This window comes from Chelonus insularis, unplaced genomic scaffold, assembly GCF_013357705.1.
Source record: "Chelonus insularis isolate UGA/USDA-ARS -01 unplaced genomic scaffold, ASM1335770v1 contig_135_pilon, whole genome shotgun sequence".
Lineage (NCBI taxonomy): Eukaryota > Metazoa > Arthropoda > Insecta > Hymenoptera > Braconidae > Chelonus > Chelonus insularis.
The window spans coordinates 964,317-986,193 of record NW_023276376.1 but is presented as its reverse complement, the minus strand read 5'-3'; the positions used below and the strand labels follow the sequence as shown (position 1 = coordinate 986,193).

General features: G+C 28.9%; 4 protein-coding genes across 17 annotated transcripts in view; 2 read left to right on the top strand and 2 right to left on the bottom strand.

The window, feature by feature from the left end:
• The window catches only part of dati (datilografo), a 48,146-nt gene extending 42,665 nt beyond the window's left edge, over positions 1-5,481 (top strand). For 11 of the 14 annotated variants that reach the window (XM_035095630.1, XM_035095629.1, XM_035095620.1 and 8 more), the window contains one exon: positions 15-5,481. In XM_035095630.1, the coding sequence (XP_034951521.1) occupies positions 15-380 (366 nt within the window). In that variant the 3' untranslated portion in view covers positions 381-5,481. The remainder of the gene's footprint in view (positions 1-14) is intronic. The other 3 variants (XM_035095632.1, XM_035095628.1, XM_035095622.1) reach the window with 2 other exon arrangements.
• A 9,107-nt stretch (positions 5,482-14,588) lies between these two features.
• Positions 14,589-17,317, top strand: LOC118074421 (aminomethyltransferase, mitochondrial). The gene is made up of 6 exons (XM_035095635.1): positions 14,589-15,200; positions 15,317-15,394; positions 15,477-15,817; positions 15,904-16,223; positions 16,306-16,388; positions 16,471-17,317. The coding sequence occupies exons 1-6, from the start codon at positions 15,014-15,016 to the stop codon at positions 16,806-16,808; spliced, it is 1,347 nt and encodes a 448-aa protein (XP_034951526.1). The 5' UTR covers positions 14,589-15,013; the 3' UTR covers positions 16,809-17,317.
• A 298-nt stretch (positions 17,318-17,615) lies between these two features.
• Positions 17,616-19,311, bottom strand: LOC118074531 (glyoxylate reductase/hydroxypyruvate reductase-like). Its single transcript, XM_035095823.1, has 5 exons — positions 19,172-19,311; positions 18,828-18,914; positions 18,428-18,748; positions 17,881-18,338; positions 17,616-17,810 (listed from the first exon to the last, which is right to left on the bottom strand). The coding sequence occupies exons 2-5, from the start codon at positions 18,896-18,898 to the stop codon at positions 17,683-17,685; spliced, it is 978 nt and encodes a 325-aa protein (XP_034951714.1). The 5' UTR covers positions 18,899-18,914; positions 19,172-19,311; the 3' UTR covers positions 17,616-17,682.
• A 34-nt stretch (positions 19,312-19,345) lies between these two features.
• Positions 19,346-21,002, bottom strand: Nmdmc (NAD-dependent methylenetetrahydrofolate dehydrogenase). The gene is made up of 3 exons (XM_035095822.1): positions 20,440-21,002; positions 19,818-20,371; positions 19,346-19,739 (listed from the first exon to the last, which is right to left on the bottom strand). The coding sequence occupies exons 1-3, from the start codon at positions 20,508-20,510 to the stop codon at positions 19,381-19,383; spliced, it is 984 nt and encodes a 327-aa protein (XP_034951713.1). The 5' UTR covers positions 20,511-21,002; the 3' UTR covers positions 19,346-19,380.
• Between the last annotated feature and the right edge of the window lie 875 nt (positions 21,003-21,877).

The following is a 21,877-nucleotide window of genomic DNA, read 5'->3' as shown; positions in this document are numbered from 1 at the left end:
TATAATCTTTTTAGGTATCACAAGCCGCAGCAGCGGCAGCGAGTTCTGCGGTAGGAGGTGACATGAGACATCACTTGGGACAGCACAATGGAGGTGGTGCGTCCGGGATGCCTGGCCACCACGCGAATCAGCAGCTGTCCCAACCTGAGAGTATATCACCAGACATAGGTAAGTCGACGCAGATGATGAGGAGCCTCGGCGACGACTTGCAATCCAACAAGCGCGTTCGACTAACCGCTAGCCTGATTCCATCATCAGGGGAGGCGTTGCGACTGCAGGAACAGCGGTTAGAGCAAGCGCTGAGACTACACACCGATCCTCGTGCGTTGGGGTTAACCTTCCAGCACGTTGTTAACCAGCAGAACAATCAACAACCATGAAAGTTCAGTTACTACTGAGACGAGTGGACCCCTTGGGCTAACGAGACGTCCTTACAAGCAGAGCGCGATCACATGCATCAACAACAGCAACAGCAACAGCTACTCCATCATCAGCTGCAACACCATCAGCGCTCTACACCAATGAACGATCAAGGAACATCGGTGCATCTTGAGGACAGAGGTATGAAGAGGAAGGCCGACGACATGACGGCCGGTGAGAGCACGTAAAAACTTCTTCATACTTCTAATTCTCACACCCAAGTGCGGTCAGCATCACAATCACTCGCTGTCTCAGCAGTAAGAGTCATTTTTTAAACAATTGGACAATATCTAATGTTATATAAATTAGCAAAAACTCATCGCGAATTGGCTTGTCTTCCGGCTTAGGAATTTAGCCTATAAGTTCGCAAATTTTCTATATTGTCGTTGTACGGTGCAGTGTTTTCCTATTTTGACAAAAAAAAAAAGATACCAATCGAAAGATAAATTTTCTTAAAGTACTCACCAATAGAGAAACACTTGACGCCGGAAAACGTGCCATAAATGCTAACTCACACTTGCAAGGTACTATGGTTTTAGTACAAGAGTCTACACCAAGATCAAGGGGATGTAACGGGCGAATCCTCTGACTCTTGGTGATGACTGAAAATAAAAAATTAAAAACTTAAGATTTCTTAAATATAAATATAAATAATTAATAATGAAAGAATAATTTTTAAACTTGTCTTGCATAAAGACTTTAATGTAAATGATTAGTTACAAGGATTTTAAAAAAAATGAATAACGCAAGAAAATATGCAATTAACGGACAGATTGCTCTGACAGACGTATCGACTGAATTATAATCAATATACACTTGTTTACACTTTATAAATAGTACACATACACAATACATAACACAATTATTATACGCGCGCGGATTATACACATTAATTATAATGTGTAATACATTGATAATTAATAACAAATAAATGTGTGCTTGGCGTGGCACAAAAACTATTAGTACGTAAGACGAACAAACAAAATATAATTATTACAAACAGTTATATTATATATATTATATATACAATACAATATGAGGAAAACGAAAAAAAAACTAAACACAATGCGCAATGCAAGTGACAGTTTTTTTTCGTAAAAAATCAGAGAGATAAAAAAACTAAATGCTAAATATTATAAATATATATTATATATAAATATTATAAATAATTGAATATAGGGTTTATGAAATTTAGGATTAAAGATAGGTCAGAGTATGTATGTGAGTGTACACGAATATCCATGCGACAATTTTGAATGTGTGATTGCATAAATGTATGAGTGCGATTGCTTGAATGCATTATTTTTGAATCAAATTCATTATTTTTGCATAAATATTCGTGTACATTTTTTATGAGTGCAAAAAAATAAAGTATGAAGGAGAGACTGAAATTTAGAATCTTGTGTGCTTGAGGTAATCTGAGGTCCTGTGATCGTTAATAAGCGAAATATTTTTTTATTTCCGAAGTGGGTAAACACGTAACAATTTTTGCGTCGTTTCGAATCTTTTAAACTTTGCAATATAAATATCGTTACGTTCTCGCAATATTAAGCAAAAAGATAAAGTAAAATAAAAAAAGGGAAGAATCGAGTGGGAGAAAAATAAAAAATAAAGTATAATATGATGAAGACGAAGTAATATTTTAAATATTGCCGCGGTGTGATTAAATGGCGCGTTACATTATTATTATAATGGTGATTGGTCATTCGTGCTCTCAATATGGGGAACAAAAATTGATGAAATATTAATGCAAAATTGTTTTATATACTTTTTTATTTGACGTTAACTCTTTTTACGACTTAATGACCGCAGACTTGTTGAAAAATTATCAAAAAAAAAAAAGTAATAAAGAAGTGGCTTTAACGAAAGCGTAACATTAAATCTATGACAATATTTATTAAAAATATTTTTTTTCTGATATTCTTATCTTCTTTTTACTTTCTTTTAATGTAATTAATTGAATCGATAAAAAAAATCAATCGCAGACTGAAGAGTGTGGAATGAATGGAAGCTAATTTCGTTCTGCCGAAAAAAATACAAAAAATTCCTTCTTCTACCCGTTCTTAAATCTTTAATGTATTTTAACAAATATTATTATTTTTTCATATTGATTATTTTTATAAAATATCATATCGCATCTTGGCCAGAATTAAAACGTATCACTTTACTCCTTCCTACGTAGGTACGTAAAAAAAAATACATCGAGAGAAAGAGACTTTTTCAAATGAATTTTTTGCTGTTTATGTTCCTCTCATGTTTTCAATCGTGTAGCCTTACTATGGACAAAAATCGTTGAAAAACGAAATTTATACTACAAAAAAAGTAACATCATCTTTGTTGAAACATATGAGAACACCTAAGGCTTCTCACTATCCGAATGAGATAAGAAATGCCGAGGATTCATCGTCAAAGCTACAGTTTACATCTAGATCGTTGGGTCTCTCAAACTTGGCTTATTAAATTCAAATAAATCATTTCATCAAAAAATTAGCAACAATTTGATAAATTGAAAATAATAAAATTTCGATAGAAGTTTTATAAAAAAATACAATGATAAATTTTCAAACGTTTTGGAAAGAATGAATTTTAAATGCTAAGTTTGATCGATTTCTAACAACCTAGATGATTCTCCAGTTCTCTTCCCAAGAATTTTTCGTTACAGAGTGTTTTTCATCCGAATTTCCGTTATTGATGTAAATACACCTCAGGATAAACCGCAGAACGAGCAGTTGAACGAGTAATGCATAAAGCATAATGCAAAATAGGGTTAGTTTATCAGTGTAAATACCTAAAGCGTTAGAATGGGTGCATACCCCCATTCACGCAACCAACATAATACTTTTTCATGGAATTCGAGCTTTATGTTCGTCAATCGGCGCACATATATGTACCGACAGACAAGTTTTCCTCTTTCTTTTTCGGAAGACACAAACACACACGCACACTAATTGAAAAAAAATACAAATTAATACGGCATTGCGATGAATTGTACAGAATAGGATAGATTTAAGCCTTCAAATGAATTTTACACATTCACACACCTTAATACGCACTAATGTGGCACGACTGGCCTTTTTTTTATCAGGATAGGGACCAATATTTTTATTTCATAATCAATTCTTTCTTTTTCTGCATCAGATTCTTTTTATTTTCAATTATTGTGAATTTTTATTTAATTTTGATTTTTTCATACACGAATCATCCAAAACCCTTCCAATATTTCCATCAAGACAAATAAAAACGAAAAGTTAATAAAAAATGATTGATTGTGATAAATTAAATTAATTTTTAGTTTTTTTTCGAGCTTTGGAATGAGAGTTTGAATAGTGAAAATGATTAGTCATGTTCTATGAGGAAGGGAAATAGAAAATAATTAATTTTTTAGCACTCTGAATTGATTAAAATTACGTTTTATCGGTCCCAGAGAGCAGTTAGAAATATCAAAAATTTTAAAACGTGTTAACAAACAAAACATCAACCACAAATACCTAAAAGATTTAAAACAACATCAAAACAATAAACAATTAAAAAACACCTGCACGCCGTAAATCCTTCATGACCACACAAAGCCATGGAACGATTGACAGTTGACAGAAGTTAGCCCGGTGCATCCTGCCGTGCGCCGAGGGTCGATTTTCTGAGGTTTCGTAGTAAATCTTAAGATTTCTTTGATATTTCAAATAAAATCATCTTTATAAGATTAATAAAAAAAAATATGTAATCATACAAAAATCAATAAAATGAACCCCAGAAAAAAATATCCCAAGGCGCCGACGCGTGCCCCGCGAAAATGTAAAATATTTCAATTTAATTAAAAGTAAAAAAAAAAAAATGAGAATATAAAAATTATTAATTCAAAAAAATCCCACAGGTACAATAGCTTGTAGTGTATGTTCTGTAATCGAAGAAAGATAAAAAAAAATGACGTGACGGTTACGCCACGTTAAAAAAAAAACAAAAAAAAATAATTTACAAATATATTGATTTACATATGCCCGTAACTCATAAGGGGGTTGATAGCGCGGCCTCTTCAAGATTCACAGACTGATAAGAGAGACAGAAAGAATGTAATGAAGGTTTATTTAAATACAATCCAATATGTAAGTCTCTTGAAAAATAAAAACCACAAAAAGTTTAGAACCCCTGATTTCAGGTGGTAACGCGTGAACGCAGAGAATTGATACAAAAATATTGATGAATTATTTTCTGCGTTAAATATGATCAAGTCTCGTTGAAATCTGTATGAAGTCTAAAAGGTTGTTGAGTTAACCCCGCCAATCATAATCTTAATCTCTTCATGTAAATTGCTAAATGTTTATAACTAAAAAAATGCCATAGCCCGGATGCGCTGGTGTATACTCCCAGTGCATACACATTCACAAATACGACTCGATCTTGATTAAAATGCAAATCCGCAATTGTTGATGCGGTAAATTGGTCCAACAAAACTAAGACAACAAATATAGATAAATAATTGAAATATCTAAAATATATTCACAATGATACAGACATCTTAAGTGACAATTCATAATTGATACAGAAAGACACAGTTAAAAGTAGTTTCCATTCGTGTTTGTTGCCCACTTCATGAATGGACTCTATTATGCCCTGGTTCTCGGAGCGTGCCCTCCCGTGCGCGTTCGGAAACACACTTCTCATACACGGGGACACACATTTTTCGTATTTATTTCTTATTGAAATAAATCACTAAAGTTGTGTGAGCCTCACAAATATTACACACACATCATTTTACACTTGGAAAAAAATAATTACAATTACACTTATTACTCAAATGTACACAAATACACACTACGGATATGTAAAGCCAATTGATTTTGTAAATTGCCGAAATACCTTTCGATAAATTACGGAAACACGAGGGAAAATTATTCAAAATTACACACATTTTAACAAAGAAAAAAAAACGTAAAATTCGGAAACATTCTCGTCTTTATTTTCCAATTTATATTTGAACAATATTTCATTTCCAAAATGTTATTATAATAATAACGTTACGATTGTATCAATTTTAAGTCAAGTGTCTGCGAAAGTTTATTTAGAGAAAAATAAACTTACGATTTAGTAAAATAATCGGGAATTCGCGGCCTTTGGCATACGTTTGGATGCAGTACCGAGGACATATTGGATGTACTCGAGTTGTAACCATGCGCTCGTTACCGATTTATGATAATATTAAACCCGGATATGACAAAATAACCAATGGCAAATGATATATTAACTATTGAAAGAAGTTATTCATTAACTAGTTAAACGAGTTTGTAAAATCTGACTAAAACATTGCCATTTTCTATCTAAACTGGACTTAAGAGCAACGGCTTAGAGAGCCATTGTTTTAGGCTAAAAGCGAACGAAAGAAACAATAAGATAAAAAAAAATATGAACAATGTATGTTTGTTTTTCCAACGGGTTTTAATTTTTTAATGAAATAATCTTACTATCTGAATATATGGCTATACAAATAGGGGCATCTTGGATTATTTCAATGGTGATCTGAGGTATAACCGAAATTGTATGCCGTGTGTTTTTAAACCGTAAGTGCGCAGCATATGAAAACCGACAGTCTATAGCAGTGCGAGCGCCTCGGCAGCGAATACGTTTTCACGATTCGATCTCGACCGAGCCTCCGTGATTATAAACCGGAATAAGTTGTTTAAATGTCCACTATATAATCGAGAGTCATAGTTGTTAAGGCGATGAGTGCGAGCGAATTGTCCTCAATGTTCATCCACTGAATGGTTTGATTGAATATCTCTATTAATGATCAATATTTTAAAACATCAATTGATTGTTAAAAATTAACAGTGACAATTTTGACATTCAACGCTCAATCTCATCGCGCGGCCTGCAAATGAAGCAACTGCTATTGTCATCAATAAAAGTCGCTTCATTACAGGCCACTGATTTTTCGAAATATTCTCCGAGCTTTTGTTCACGGGAATATGTTGATTTTATGTCCCTCCAAGTCCCTAAATTAGTCTTACGTATGCGTATCCGAGGTGTAAGACCGGATCACTATCAAAAATATTTCATCATTTTGGTATTCTTCAAACAACAATAAGATAAAAAAAGAAATTTCTTACAATAATAATTAAAATATCTATCTTCTGATATGATAAATAAAATCGTTCTGGAATACTTTTTAAATAAAAATAAAAATAGTTGAAAACAATATTATAACCGCTAAGTGGATGTCTCTGTCAGGGTTATTACTTTTTGTTACAGTGAAATACAATTTCTCAAGTATAACTCAGCAAATAGTAGAATGCATACAATAGTAGTACAGTAATTACAGGTGTACCGCAATTAAACAGTTACAAGTAAGTAAGGAATAAACAACAAGATATAAAAAAAAAGTACGCAAGTCGTCTTTTTCCATTATTGCTCGTTGTATGCTGCAATTTATTTAATAAATATACAAATTTTAATAAATAAATTTCCTATTTTTTTTCAAATAAATTTTGGCTAATAATTAAAAATCCATTTAAAAGTAAGATAAATTTTTTTAGACAATAAAATAATGTCTTACCTTTTAAAAAGTCTTCCTATTCTGAATATGATAATATATAATATATTTAAAAGAAAAAAAAATTATATAATTCTTGGGTCAGCATATAAAATATCGAGCAAATTCTTTAAATAAAACTAAATGTATTAAGTGTTTGTAGTTTAGCTGAAAATGACAAGTAAATGCAATTGTATAATCGAATTAAACAATAGATGATGATAATAATGAAGACGATGATGCGATTGTATGGTAAAGTGAGAAAAAAGCAACCATATTTAAACATAAAAATATATAACCGTATGCCCACCCCCATCTTAAACCAACAGTTCACATTGTCAATTTTTGACGTAAACTACATAATAATCCTTACAGAATGCATAATGCAGCCACATATAATTAATTATCGTTATCCGGTTTAGATTGTAAGCAAAAACACGATGGTCATTAACATCGTGTCATTAATCGCAGAGGCATTCACTAGGGTATAAATTATGATTTGGGACTCGGATACGAATCGAAAGACACCTTGATTGCTTGACGACATTCTGACATTGACTAGCTGATATTACAAAAAATCTCCTTAGCAACTGTCCAATAAATTCACTCGAATTTATTGTTAATAACAGCGTTATGATGATTTATTTGTATTTCAAGTTTTAGTCATAAAAAGGACAAAATGGCCCGTCAAGCACTCAGGTATTCCCCTAAGAAAATTTTTCATTAGTATTTCGAGTGCAACCTTAAGTTAACTTCACTTATGGCATTTGCTTTAACACAATACAAACTTCCCTATCACAAAATATCCACCAGACATCTTTCCCACAGGTGAAAAATAAATACAGGTTACTAAATAATTATCCCCTCAGAAAACAGTAAAAAAATTAAATTGTATTTAATAAAAAAAAAAAAGCTCAAGAAATTCCCCATAATCAAGTTTCACATACGCGTTGTTCAAGTTCGTTCGCGAAGTTTTTAATCTTTTTTTTTGTTGAGAGTTAATAAGCGAAATTATCTGTCATATTTAATCAAAATTGAAATTGTTGGGCAATCATAAAATCTTACATAAATTTCTAATAAATTGTTATTCTATTTTCGAATGAAATTTAGATGAATCAAATAATAAAAATGAATACAATAAAACATTATAAATAACTTATGACAGATAATTTATAATTATAAACTCCGAATTGCGAACGTTAAGTTTCTGATCTTCAGACTTTTACGTACAGTTATATTTACCATTAACACAGCGCAGGTTATTGTTAATTTTTCATCATATCTTTTTTGCTACATATGATATCCATATCCTGATTCAAAGATAATTGGAAGATATGTTGCAAAATATTAGATATGATAATTAATGGTATCGATTAAGTTTGGTCGAAGTCCCCTTTTGGGCAAATTACACCGACGCACTTTTCGATCCCGCAAGCTATAAATAAATAAACAAACAACCTTTACCAATCAATAAATCGAAAATATATGAAGATAATTAGTTTAATAAAAAGAATACAATTCGAATTTAATTCTAGTCAAAAACGGTACAAAGCCATAAAAGGCGAAATCGGTACTTATTTATTATGCTGATAAAGTGAATAAATTAAAAAAATAATTAATCGATGTAATGTACAAAAATGGTAAAGCTTGGTTTTTCATAATTATCAGCTTACGGGATGAAGAATAAAATATGAAAATCCGCGTTGACAAAACAGCCTCTTTTCGTTACGTCGTTCTCGAGCCGTTGAATGAAAAAATCGGCGGTCGAACTCGACAAGTCGATCCTTGTAATAAGCAAAAAAATAATAATAATAAAAGTGTAAAAAAAAGCATAACACTCTTCAAATGGATGTATACGGTGCGAATGAATCTTTGAAGCTTCGGTTGTTCTTTTGTACGTCGTCCCACGCTTCCAGGCGCGAATGTAGTCCTTATGGTCTGCTCATTATCACCGATTTTTTATCTTACTTCCGTAATAAATATTACAATTTGAAAATCATTCAAAATTACATCGAAAAAATAATAAAAAATTACGGAACAGTGCAACCAATGGACTTTCATTTTTTCGCTGACTCGATACCGGGGTTGACTTGCGATATACAATGATTATACTAAATTATGACAATTGAAAGCGTATTTTCTAGATAATAATAAATTTTTGTTTATTTTAATTAAAATTCACTAGAAAAAATACATTTCAAAATGTTCAGTGTTCTAACTCTTGATAATCCCTTTATTTCATTATTATTTTTATCATTATGTTATCGTAAATATTATGGTTATTAATATTATTTGTTTATTTTAATGAGTTAGATATAATTATTTCAATTTCACGTGAAAAATAATCTATACGTAATGACGAAAACGTAAAAGGAACATAAATTTTTTCCTACTCGCCTCCGTTATTTTTATTATACTAGTTTTTAAGCCTTACCAACTGCGGCGTAATTTTTTCACTCCCTCAAGTAGAATAATTTTTAATACGTATATTGTTGACGTTTAAGATTTTTACGAAACGTGTTTTTTAATAAAAAAAAAAAAATAATAAAATAATATTTAATAAAATAAACTAAAAAACGCGTTTTCGCGAAAACAATGACTGAATGTTTGAATAAAATATATTTTTCATTTTCTTTATTTATATAATAGTTGAATTTAAAAGCTTGAGTAACTAGTTTAAATGGGAAAAATAAAATAGTTTGTTACTGTGTAGTTGAAGTTGAAGTTGGAGCAGAAGGAGAAACTTGTCATTAATTATTAATTTTTTAAAATTAATACTCTATTTTTATTTTAATAAGTTAAGTAAAACACAATTAATAAAACTTTTTTAGACTTTAGCGTATGTGTAATTTAATTTTTACAATCAAATCAATTTAAAACGAGGAAAAACGTACTAGTAGAATTAGTAAAAGTTTGCCATTAAATATTAAATATTAAAGTCCTTAAACGTGAGATTATCGGTGTACAAATTCATCGAATTATGTTTGCTAGTCAGAATTGGTTTAAAAAAATGATAAAGCAAGCTAGTAATAACAACAGAAACTAATGTTTTAATTGAAGAAATTTTAATATTAAATTATCACGCGAAAAATGTTATTTAAACTTATTGCGTTCAATGATTAATTATAAATGATGTAAAATAAAATAATAAATTTTTCTATTTTTTGCAAATCTTATGTTTGGAAGATGATTAAATGAATTAAAAAATTTTTATTATTTAATAATAATACGCAGTCTGCTGCCACTACTGCTACGACTACGAGTATATTAGCAATTACCACTATTGAAACGCTAATTTTATAACTAAGTACCTTAGTTTTTATTATAATGATTATTATTATTATTAATTAATTACTATTATTATTATTATTAATTATTTCTATTATTATAGTTATTATTATTACGTTTATTGGTATTCTACATTATTTTTATTGTCTTTATTACATTTGTAGACAAAAAACTTACCGTGTTGTTCTTCATCTTTGTTTGCATGTATTTTTGTTACTAGATGTGATATGTCTAGTTTCGTGTGTCTTTACAAAGACAAAATAAATTTATTTCGTTGAAAGGAATATGCTGAAAGATTAAAAAGTATGATAAATTAATAAAATGAATAATTATTAAAATAAATTAATAGAAGATAAAGAAATGAAATGATTTATTTAAAAAAAACATCTCTAAAATACGCTGGAGATTGTCACACGGAATTTAGGAACCACGTGCATTTAAATAAATAAAATACTGTTAATCCCATTATTTTATGTTTTTATTTTGAATTATCGGGTAGATTTCACATCGCATTTTGATGAAAATAAAAATTCCTTTTAGATAGTAAATAAAAAAAGACAACTTAAATATTTATGAATAAAAAAATTATTATCTTAAAAGTAATAATGTGAAAAACTTATACAAAAAATATGCTCCAACTCCCGATAATTGACGACTTATAATTAATTACTATTAGTTGATATTATTAAACGCTATTATTGCCTATTAAATAGTTGCAGGTATGGATTTTTGTAATAATTTGTTTGTAAATGGTTTTTTCTAAACAAATGTTATCAAGTGTTTCGAAACAGCGTCTCATTATACATTGAATTAAACAATAATATTGTTGTAATTAAATGAATAAATATGTAAAAAGAAGAGTCATAAATATGTGCAATTTCGAAACAGTTGATTGCAAAAATTAGATTTTTTATTGATTAATTTATAATTAATTTATAATAAAAAAAAGAAAAAATTTTCCATTCTTTTAAAGTTAATAAATTTTTATAATTAAATTATTTTTGCAATTCTACAATTAATTAAAGTGGAAAATTTTCTCCAAAAAAAAAAAATGAAAACCATATTATCACGATCCATTTATGGATACTGAATGAGAATTTCGGTAGGAGGAATATTTAAATATTTATATTTTCCTCTTAAAAATATCTTTGGAATAAATAAATAAGTAAAAAATGGACTATTCGAAATTCGGACAGTTCCCAGGACCGTATATATGTATGTTAAATTTGTAAATAGGTACTCCTGAAAATTAAAGGTTGAAGGCAAATAAAAAAATAAGGACGTTAATGAAAACTACTAGGCAATGTTTAGGCTAATGAATCAATCATTTGGTTAAAAATAATGACAAATAATGATGGAATGAGAGTAAGAAAGAATGATGAAACAAAAATAAAAAATAACCCAAGCGACTGTCATTGCGTAGAATTAGAAATAACTAATGATGTGAGATTTTTAATGCTGACAAAAAAATTTTAACCTCTTTATTTCTACAAAGGAACGTTTTCTTCTTGAATAATTTTTTAATTGATTTCTTTGTTTAAAACTGAATCATAAAATTGTAATTCTTATAATACATTAAAGTATTTATGATTTGGTTCAGGAAAAAATAAGGAAAACAATTAAAAATTATAATAAATTCTAATTTTCTTCATAGTTCCTATCGCGTTTTGTATTTTGCGATAGTGAATGTGAGAAATTAATGTAAATAAAAAAAATGGAAAAAAAACCTAGGATCACTTGAAATGCTAAAATGAATAAACAAAAGTAATTCTTTGTACATAAAAATATTGGAATAAAAATTTTTGTAGAAATTAAGATTTAACGATGCATTTCAAGTAGAGGAGATAACGTTTCTGTAGAATAAATGGGGTTAAATTAAATTTAGAATCTTAGAAATTAAAAGAATGTTTATTCATGACTAGTAATTTGTTGATATAAGAATGTATGGAAGATTTAAGAAAAAAATACAATTTTGAGAGTGTATGAATGTATGAGCGAAAGAAACAAAATTTTACTACCAAGTGGACTAGAACCGCAATCGATGGGCATTATTAGGGTGAAAAATTAAAATTTCGGAGCATCTTTTTGAATAATGATGAAATATTTAAAAACATGAAACAATCTTTAAAAAAAGAGCGTCCAAAATTGTACCTATTTTCATTTTATAAATTATTACACGTTAATATTTATGTGACGATGACGACGACCTAACGATTTATTAAAAGTAAATTAAAAAATAATTACTTGTGAGTTGTAATAATTAACTGTAAAGCAAAACGAGTGAAAAAAATTGTATCTATATACGGAAGTGATGATATAATGTATTCGAGTCGTGATTATGTATAGTTAAGGCTTTAATTAATAAGAATGGAAATGACAATTTTAGGCAAAAAAAAAATTATGAATTATCGATAAATATTTAACGGAAGCTTTCACTTCCGGTGTAATCATTGTACATTGTATGTTGACAGGAGCGTTCCCTATAAACTTTTCTCAAAAAAAAAAACAAATATAAAAATAAACCCGATCGAGAATTGTAGGAACAAATGGGTGAAAAAGGAAATTTAAACAAAATATCGGTGAAATTTTGTGAGGAATAAAAATAGTTTTAACATTTTTTTTGTTTTTGTAATGACTACTGTATAATGAGACGATAAACCGTGATAAAATATGTTTCTTCTTATTCTTTTTAATAACTGAATATTTAGAAAAAATACATTTCAACAATGGAAAAATAAAAATGAAAAAATTGAAGAAAATGTACGTTTTCGCTTTAGTCACTCCGGCTGTGATAAAAATCTTTTTTATTTTTAATTTTCTGAAGAACAAAGAAGTTCAAGAAATCTTTCAAAAAGAAGATTATTGTAGACATTTTTTATTACGTACAAATTTGAATAAAATAAGACAGAAAATTATTAAACAAAATGATTTTTATCAAATCCAAGTGTACTTTCATGCAAAAAAAAAAAAAAATACAAAAATCCAAAACAAAATTAATCTAACGATTGGAAATTTAAAAAAATAACCCGATGACATTTCTCTTTCACACATTCGCTAACTACTGGCGTCCGTAGGTCCTTTCTTCTATAAAGTCTTATAAAAACTTGAGGCAATGCATAATGAATAATAAATAATCAAATGATTTATGTAAATTTATACCACTGTGACTACATAGCAACTGCCGACCTACGGACGCTAATCCTTGTTCCTTCATCCTTTATCAGTTTTGTTTTTAACAATAAAATATTAATATTTAATCATTTTCTTTAGCAGTATTCGTTAAATTAAAGAAAAAAAAACATTAATTTTCATTTTTTCAAGTGTGAATGGCTGATGAAAAAAATGTAAAAAGAAAAGCATCGAGTTTTAAAGAACGACTAAAGCACATATTCGTCGGACTGTAGGAATATTTTGCATTAATTATATAAACACAAGATCCTTTATGATACTAAAAGGGAAAAAAGGTATTTAAAAAATAAAAAACGGCAAAAATTGCATTAAACAAAATAAACACGTGGTAAATGATAAATAACAAAATCTTTAGAAACGCGGCAATAAAAAAAGCGAAAACAAAAATGTACGAACAAATTCATTTGAAATGATAAAAAATAACAAAAATACTAACTTCGTTCCGAATTGTTTCAGTTTTACAATTCTAAATGTTTTCTATCGTTCTACTTTTCAACTATTTTTTTATTTTTCCCCCACATTTGTGGAGACAACGACGCTGCTATTAAACTAGAAAAAAATATTTAGCAAAAAAAAGACAAAAATTATTAACAAAATAACAAAAAAATTTTTTTTATCAAAACAGCGTTTTTGCCTCACAAATTTTATTGATTATCATTAAAAGAAAAAAATAACAAAAAAACTATTACTATTGTCATTATTATTAACATTTATTATTGTCATTATTATCACGATTGTCATTATTATAAAATAAAATGATAATGACTATTGCGATCAAATATTACGAATCATTATTATTACGTGGTACAATAAAAATTGAATAAGCATTCGAAGTTACAGTGAATCATGTCCACATCCCTCCTGTGTAAACAAAATTCTTTGAATTAGGTGCCTAAAAACTTTACTTATAATAATAATAATACTAATGATTATTAATAAACAAAGAAAACATTTCACTCAAAAATCTCTTTTCTATATTATTATTATTTTACAGATAAGTATTACTACTAAAAACAATTCATTATCATAACTCATTCCATCAATGAATATTTGTGTTTGTTCAAATTTCGAATTTAATCGAATTTTCTCTATAAAAATAATTTAATACATTGGTAATTAATTTCATGATTACAATTTATCAACAATAATTACAGCATTAAATCACTTTCCAAATAGAAAATTAAAAGTAATATTCCAGTATAAGAATTAGCCAATTTCTATTGCTCAATCAAACATCAATGTCAATAAAAATGAATATGTGATATTTTTGTTTCAATAATAATTTTCTTATTAGATCTTTTAATACAAAACATAGGCATCAAATTCATGATACATTCAAATCGACCTATTAAAGATATACATAAAATGATATAAAAAAAGATACTTGGGTTTATCGAGCACTGACTTTGTTATCTCATCTGAATGCATGTAAATTCTGAGATTGTATTGAGTGAGTTAAGCTACATGTTGAAACGAACGAAGCAGCTCTCTAGTTTACAAATGAAAGTATACAAGTCTAGATGTTAAACTCATCATCTAGAGCCTCATTACAAATCAATTTAGAGTCAGCTGACATTTATTATTCTATTAACGATGATGCTACGGCTTGGAACTAATCTATTACGACTGAATGCGGAAACAAACACACCAAAAGTTTATCAACTTCAGAGGATTCTTACTAATAACACGGAAAAAAAATTCAGATACACGAAATATGGATTTTCGATGTATTTTGGAGCATCAAATACTTTTCTATATGGTAATCAAATGAAAAATCAAGGTCAGTTAAATAATTCATTATTATTATGATCTTTTTTTATAATGAACATTCTAGAATTACTAGTTTTATATTAAAAATAATTAATTCTTTATCAACTCTATTCAATCTTTTTTTAGGAAACAGAAAATGTCTGTTTTCAACTAAACCTGAAACCAAAAAAACTTGCCTTTATGATTTTCATGTAGAACATCAAGGTCAGTTATTATTTAATAGATAAGTGAGTGAATCACATACAGCTATTAATATATTTTAATGCTTACTCAATCAAATCGATAGGAAAGATGATAGATTTTGCCGGTTGGCTCCTACCAGTGCAGTACAAAGAAGCCATAGCAGTATCTCATGTCCATACCAGAACATTTGCATCATTATTCGACGTAGGACACATGCTACAAACCATAGTATGGGGCAAAGATTCGAGAGATTTTCTCGAAAGCCTTACCCCATGTGATTTGAAAGGATCACCCTGTGGTAAATCTCATTTAACTGTTTTCACTAATGAAGAAGGTGGAATTTTAGATGATTTAATTATTACAAAAGATGGAGAGGACAGATATTTTGTTGTATCAAATGCTGGAAGAAGGGATGAAGATATTGAAATTTTTAATGCACGTAAAGTAAGATATCTTAACATTTAATCGTATTAACATCATCTATTGTTTATTTGTTATCAATAGAATGACATTTTCAATTATTTTTACAGGATGAATTTGAAAAAAGAGGAAAAAGAATTCATTTAGAGTATTTAGATCCAATGGAACAAGGTCTAGTTGCACTTCAAGGACCTTCAGCAGCTAAAGTTCTCCAAAATTTAGTGAAAATTGATCTTAGCAAGTTAAAGTTTATGAATTCTCTGGAGACACAAATTGCCAAGATGAATGTCAGAATTTCAAGATGTGGATATACTGGAGAGGATGGATTTGAGATATCATTCAAAAGCAAGTATGCTAGAAGCATAGTAGAAAGCATACTACAAAATCCTGAGGTTAAACTAGCTGGGTTAGGTGCTAGAGATACTTTAAGGTGGATAAATAATCGATGATTATGGCCTATTGTTAATGGAGAAGAATAAATGTTATTTCAGGAAAAAATTTCATTTTTGTAGATTGGAAGCTGGACTATGTCTTTATGGACATGATATTGATGAAAATACAACTCCAGTAGAAGCTGGCCTAACTTGGTTAATTGGTAAAGTTAAATTCATTGATTATTTTCTTTCAAATAATGTTGAAATTACATTTTTTACATGCGGTATTACTTTTTTTTTTAGCAAAGCGTAGAAGAGAAGAAGGAAATTTTCCAGGTGCAGCAACTATTTTAGCTCAAATAGAATCAGGGGTGAAGAGAAAGCGAGTTGGATTAACATTGAATGCTGGAAATCCACCAGCTCGAGAAAAAGCACCAATTTTAACTTTGGCAGGAGAGAAAGTTGGAGTTGTGACTTCTGGTGGACCAAGTCCTACTTTAGGGAAGCCAATTGCAATGGGATACGTGCCAGTGGAATGCTCCAAAAATGGTAGTGGTGTTTTGGTTGAAGTTAGAGGCAAGACTTACAAAGCAACAGTTACAAAAATGCCATTCATCAAGACAAACAACTACACTGGATAACTTAAAAAATAAAACTGTGTTGTGAATAATTTTGTAAGAATTTCATTGTGTTGAATGTTTTTTTGTATTCAGGATTTTGATAAAGTACAAAATAATTTATGAAACTTGACCTCCATTTTTGATAATGAAGTCTGAAATGACTATTTACTTTATTTGTAATTTCAATACTGGAATAAAAGTTAAATATCATGAAACTGATGAAATTCATTAAAAAATCTTTGTTGAAGCTGTTCTAAAAATTGATTGTTAATAATTAGGTAGAAACTATTAAGTTGCCTTGGAACACTAATAAATAAAGAAAAATTTGTCGAAAATACAAAATACTTACCAAAAATGTACAAAACATTGATATTATCGATTCAATGAAAAGTATTTCCAATGAAATGGAGACCTTTTAGACGTCTTACTCGAGAATTTGGGTTAAGTACAATCAACTTAATGTTGTTAAAATATTTGTTATCATCTGATTGAGAATTAAGTACATGTACAATAATTTATATAACCAAAAATAGAATAAAAACCATGATTTCATATATTTCATTTCTTTTTTTCTTTCCTGAGTAAACTAGATTAGAAAACACTCACTTTAAAAGTGTTAATTTGTTCATTTTTTTGATGTTCGAATTTGAAATTCAAGACTGCGCAGTATGTTTTGTTAAAACCAGAACATTATGAATTGAAGACGACTGTTCTCAACCCAAATGCAATTACGTTTTGATAAATAATTTTCTCCGCGTTAGATGTCGCGGTATGTCAATTATGCTGGGAGTGCGTTTTTCAAATTAATTTAAAATTCACACAATATTATTATTTTAATACAAATAATTAAAAGATAGTTTATTATTTATTGAATTCATTGATGAATATATAATGCTTATAATCTTAGTGGAGCTGGCATTGTATCAGGTTTACCGTTGATGACAGCTAAAATATTATTTGCTGTTATTATTGACATTTGTTCTCGAACTTCAATGGAGGCACTGCCAATATGTGGAAGAAGAACTGAAAAGGAAAAATTAAAATGGAAAGTCTGATTACGAGTTATTTAATATTATAATAGAAAAAAAGTTACCACAGTTTTCAAGTTTTAATAACTCATGATCTAATGGAATAGGTTCAGGAGTCATAACATCAAGTCCGGCAGCTTTAATTTCCTTGTTTTTTAGTGCTTCAATTAAATCTGGTTGATTGACTATCTCTCCTCGACTTACATTAATAAATATTGCATTTTTCTTCATTTTTTTAAACTTTTCAGCATTGAACATTCCTTTTGTCTCAGGAGTTAAAGCAATAGTTACAATCACAAAGTCACTTTCTTCTAACAATTTATCTAATGACATTTTTTCTCCACCAAATTTTTCAGCTTCTAATTTCTCAGATCTACTGGAATATAGAATCCTTGAAGTACGGAAAGGTTTTAAATATTCACCTATTCTAGCTCCAATACGACCTAATCCAACAATTCCAATTGTGGACCCTGCTAGACCTGGTCCACACATCCAAATTGGTGACCAAGCTTTCCATTCTCCTCTATTATACAAAAAAAGATTTGTATTTAACAAAAATAAACGAATATATTTTTTTTGTTGTAGAAAAATTTTATATAAATTAATACTAACGCTCTAAGAGCTTTTTCAGCTTCAATTATTCTCCGAGATGTTGCTAAAAGTAATGCTACAGTCAGTTCTGCTGTTGCATCTGTTAAAACGTCCGGAGTATATCCAACATGGATATTTTTATTTTTTAAAGTTTTCAAATCAAGATGATCCAATCCAACTGACATTGTTGCAACTACTTTTAAATTAGGACCAGCTGAATTAATTACTTCTTCATCTATTTTGTCAGTCAAAAGACAAAAAACACCATCAACTCCTTTGATCATGGAAATAAGTTCATTTCTAGGAATGGGTGATGTGTTTTTCCATACTACCAAGTCACACCTAAAAATTTGAAATAATAATAATTTAATTTAATAATTTACATTATATCAATTAAATTAGTAAGTAATATTCATTATACTTTTCGTTTAATAAAGAGTATCCTGAAGCTGGAATATCTCCTCGAGTGATGAGAACCTTTGGACGTGACATTTTACGAGTTATTTGTCTGAAATTATAATTATATTGAAATGTAAATTTAATGTTATTTAATATAAAAGATGATGCTCTTAAAGGCACTCCTGTAATTTTATGTAAAATCATATCGAAATCAAAACTATTTTATATACTGTAATTTTAACACATAACCTCTCACAAGTTCATAACCTTTTGAGTGAAAGAAATCAAAAGATATCAACTATTTTCTACAAAGAATATTATGTTTATTTTCAATTAAAAAATATTTTATTAATCATTCTTACTTACATTAAATCTTTTCTACGCAATATATAAATCTATGCTTGTTTTACATTCAAAATTCTGTTATACAGAACTCATGGATACTGGAATATATTTACGTGTACATTCACTTGATAAAACTTGACAAAAAAATTATAAAGTTTGTGTACTTTAAGTATATATGGTAGGTAATAAACGTTTTTGTATAAAATTATAAAGTTAGATATCTTTCATATTTATAAACTGTTTTTCATTTGATAATTTTTCTCAGCAGCCCAAAAGGTATTTTTCATTAACATTGCAACAGTCATAGGACCAACACCTCCAGGAACAGGAGTAATAAATCCTGCAACTTGTTTAACCTGCTCATAATCAACATCTCCAACAATCTTGGTTTTACCATCAGGAGTATCAACTCGGGTAATTCCAACATCAATTACACAAGCTCCTGGCTTAATCATGTCTTTAGTTACAAGTCCAGGAACTCCAGTCGCAGAAACTAAAACATCAGCGAGCCTGGAAAATTTAATCAACTCCTCTCGAGGCGTATGAATATGGCAAATAGTTGTAGTCATATCTAAAGCTCTCGTATCACCTATAATTCAAAATAATAAATATTATATACATTTCGTCGCTAGGTAGATTTCAACAAGTAAATATTTACAAAAATTACCTTTCCCATTGGCATGAAGCAGTAAAGCAGTTGGAAGACCTACATGTTTAGATCTACCAATAACAACAGCATTTCGACCCATAGTTTTGACTCCAGATCTCAGTATCAATTCTCTAACTGCCAAAGCAGTTGCTGGAACGAAACCTTCACTATCAGTACTAAGTTTGCCTAAATTTTCTGAATGGAATCCATCCACATCTTTATGCGGTAACACTGTATGACAAGCTTCCTTTTCGTTGAATCCTTTGGGTAATGGCAACTGAACCAAAATTCCATCGACATCTGGATCTTTATTAAGATTTTGAATCCTTTGAATTAAATCTTCCTGTTTAATATTTTCATTTAGATAAATGGTCTCAGCATGAATACCAACAGATGTAGCAGCTTTAACTTTTCTACCAACGTAAACTTCACTTGCAGGATCATTTCCAACTAAAATAGCTACTAATCTTGGTCTTTTTTTACCTGATGCTATCCATGAATCTACGACGCCTTTCAAATCATTCTTTATTTCCTGTGCAATTTGTTTTCCACTGATAATAACAGCTTCATTCCTTGCAAAAAAAAAAATTATTAAAATTTCATAATTATAATTCTGAAATACAATAATTACGTTATTTACCGAATGTTTGATGAATGAATCTGACGAGAAGGTAAATTAAAAAAAACTTTTAAGAATTTGACAGTTGTCATATTCTAGATTATATATTATAAATTAACTGTATTAATATTTCGAAAGCAATAATTTTCTATCTAAGTTTTGAATTAACGTACAACAAAAGTTTCTTTTACAATTTATTAATCCAAGAAATGTAAATATCTTGGTATATGACCGATGGCAACCCTGAATGTTTCTAAACAACACTTCGTATTGATCAGAATATTAGAAGAGAAAATATAAAACAGGTTTGCTGGATAACTTTCAATGGCTTTCTACATTTAAACTTGTATCTTGTTTTTTGATACATTATCGCAGGCATTGGCACATAATGCAGAACTTCGCTGTAGTTGTTGCGAGTTTTTATACTGATAAGCTTTTAGCCTATTCGATTTTTCAGACTAAAATAACACATAATAAACCATGCAAAATATAGTATTCCAATTCTACTTTATGCATCACAGAAATGTATCAGGCATTGGCGTCATCTTCAGCATATTCACGATACTATCATGTGCTTATTATACTTCACTGCCTTACTGACTTGAAAAGCTTTCCATTCATTTATATAAATGGATCTGAATGATTAATTAATTTATCGAACTTCAATCAATGAAGGAAAAAAAATGAATCAAATGAAAATTAAATTAAAAAGAATACATCAACATATATCATATTTTAAGTATGTTAAATTTTAATTATGATATTGCAAATTGTTACTAAACCTTTTTATTATATTATAATGCTGATGAAAAATTTATTGGATTCTATTTCATAATACTAGATGTTAACTACTTCAGAGAAATTTCGTCTTCAAAAAATATTTAATGAATTAAGTACAGTTCTGAATACTCTTCTAAGTTATCCAACCAGATATTCTGATAAATGACTCAACGCAAGTCTTGGTGAAAACAAAGTATTTATAATTTTTTTGAGATATTTTTAATCTATGAAATTTTGTTTGTTAAATACTTAATTTTTTTAGAATAGAGATATCGATTCATTGAATTATATTTATAGAAAAAGCAAACAATTTCCTGTTTATGAATTTAACTTTTCCCTCGTATTTCTTCTTTGAAATAATCCTAAATCTTAGTTATTTTACATTCCAAAAGATTATCTTTAATCAAAATATTGATTCAATTGTCATTAACTTGTAGAATATTTATTTTGTTTTAGAAAAATTATCTTGAAAAGTCATTCAAATTTTTCCACATAAAATCAATGATTTATTAAACCATCTTAATATTGTATTAACATTTTATATTATTGGCGAGTAAATGTCAATTAATTTGCTCTATTTTTTTCACATGTTTTTTTATTCATTGAAAACATGCAAAGACGAAGAACATATGTTTCATCCCCACTTAAGACTTTAATGGGCAACAGAAAAGCACTCTTA

Excerpts from the sequence above, each read along its gene's own strand:
- LOC118074531 (XM_035095823.1), bottom strand. The coding sequence starts at position 18,898 with ATGTCACGTCCAAAGGTTCTCATCACTCGAGGAGATATTCCAGCTTCA. Across the intron at positions 18,749-18,827 it reads TACTCTTTATTAAACGAAAA|GTGTGACTTGGTAGTATGGA; the intron begins GTATAATGAATA and ends TCAAATTTTTAG. Across the intron at positions 17,811-17,880 it reads ATTAAAACTTGAAAACTGTG|TTCTTCTTCCACATATTGGC; the intron begins GTAACTTTTTTT and ends TTTCCTTTTCAG.
- LOC118074421 (XM_035095635.1), top strand. The coding sequence starts at position 15,014 with ATGATGCTACGGCTTGGAACTAATCTATTACGACTGAATGCGGAAACA. Across the intron at positions 15,201-15,316 it reads TAATCAAATGAAAAATCAAG|GAAACAGAAAATGTCTGTTT; the intron begins GTCAGTTAAATA and ends ATCTTTTTTTAG. Across the intron at positions 16,224-16,305 it reads GGTGCTAGAGATACTTTAAG|ATTGGAAGCTGGACTATGTC; the intron begins GTGGATAAATAA and ends TCATTTTTGTAG.
- Nmdmc (XM_035095822.1), bottom strand. The coding sequence starts at position 20,510 with ATGACAACTGTCAAATTCTTAAAAGTTTTTTTTAATTTACCTTCTCGT. Across the intron at positions 20,372-20,439 it reads ATTCATTCATCAAACATTCG|GAATGAAGCTGTTATTATCA; the intron begins GTAAATAACGTA and ends TTTTTTTGCAAG. Across the intron at positions 19,740-19,817 it reads GCTTCATGCCAATGGGAAAG|GTGATACGAGAGCTTTAGAT; the intron begins GTAATTTTTGTA and ends TTTGAATTATAG.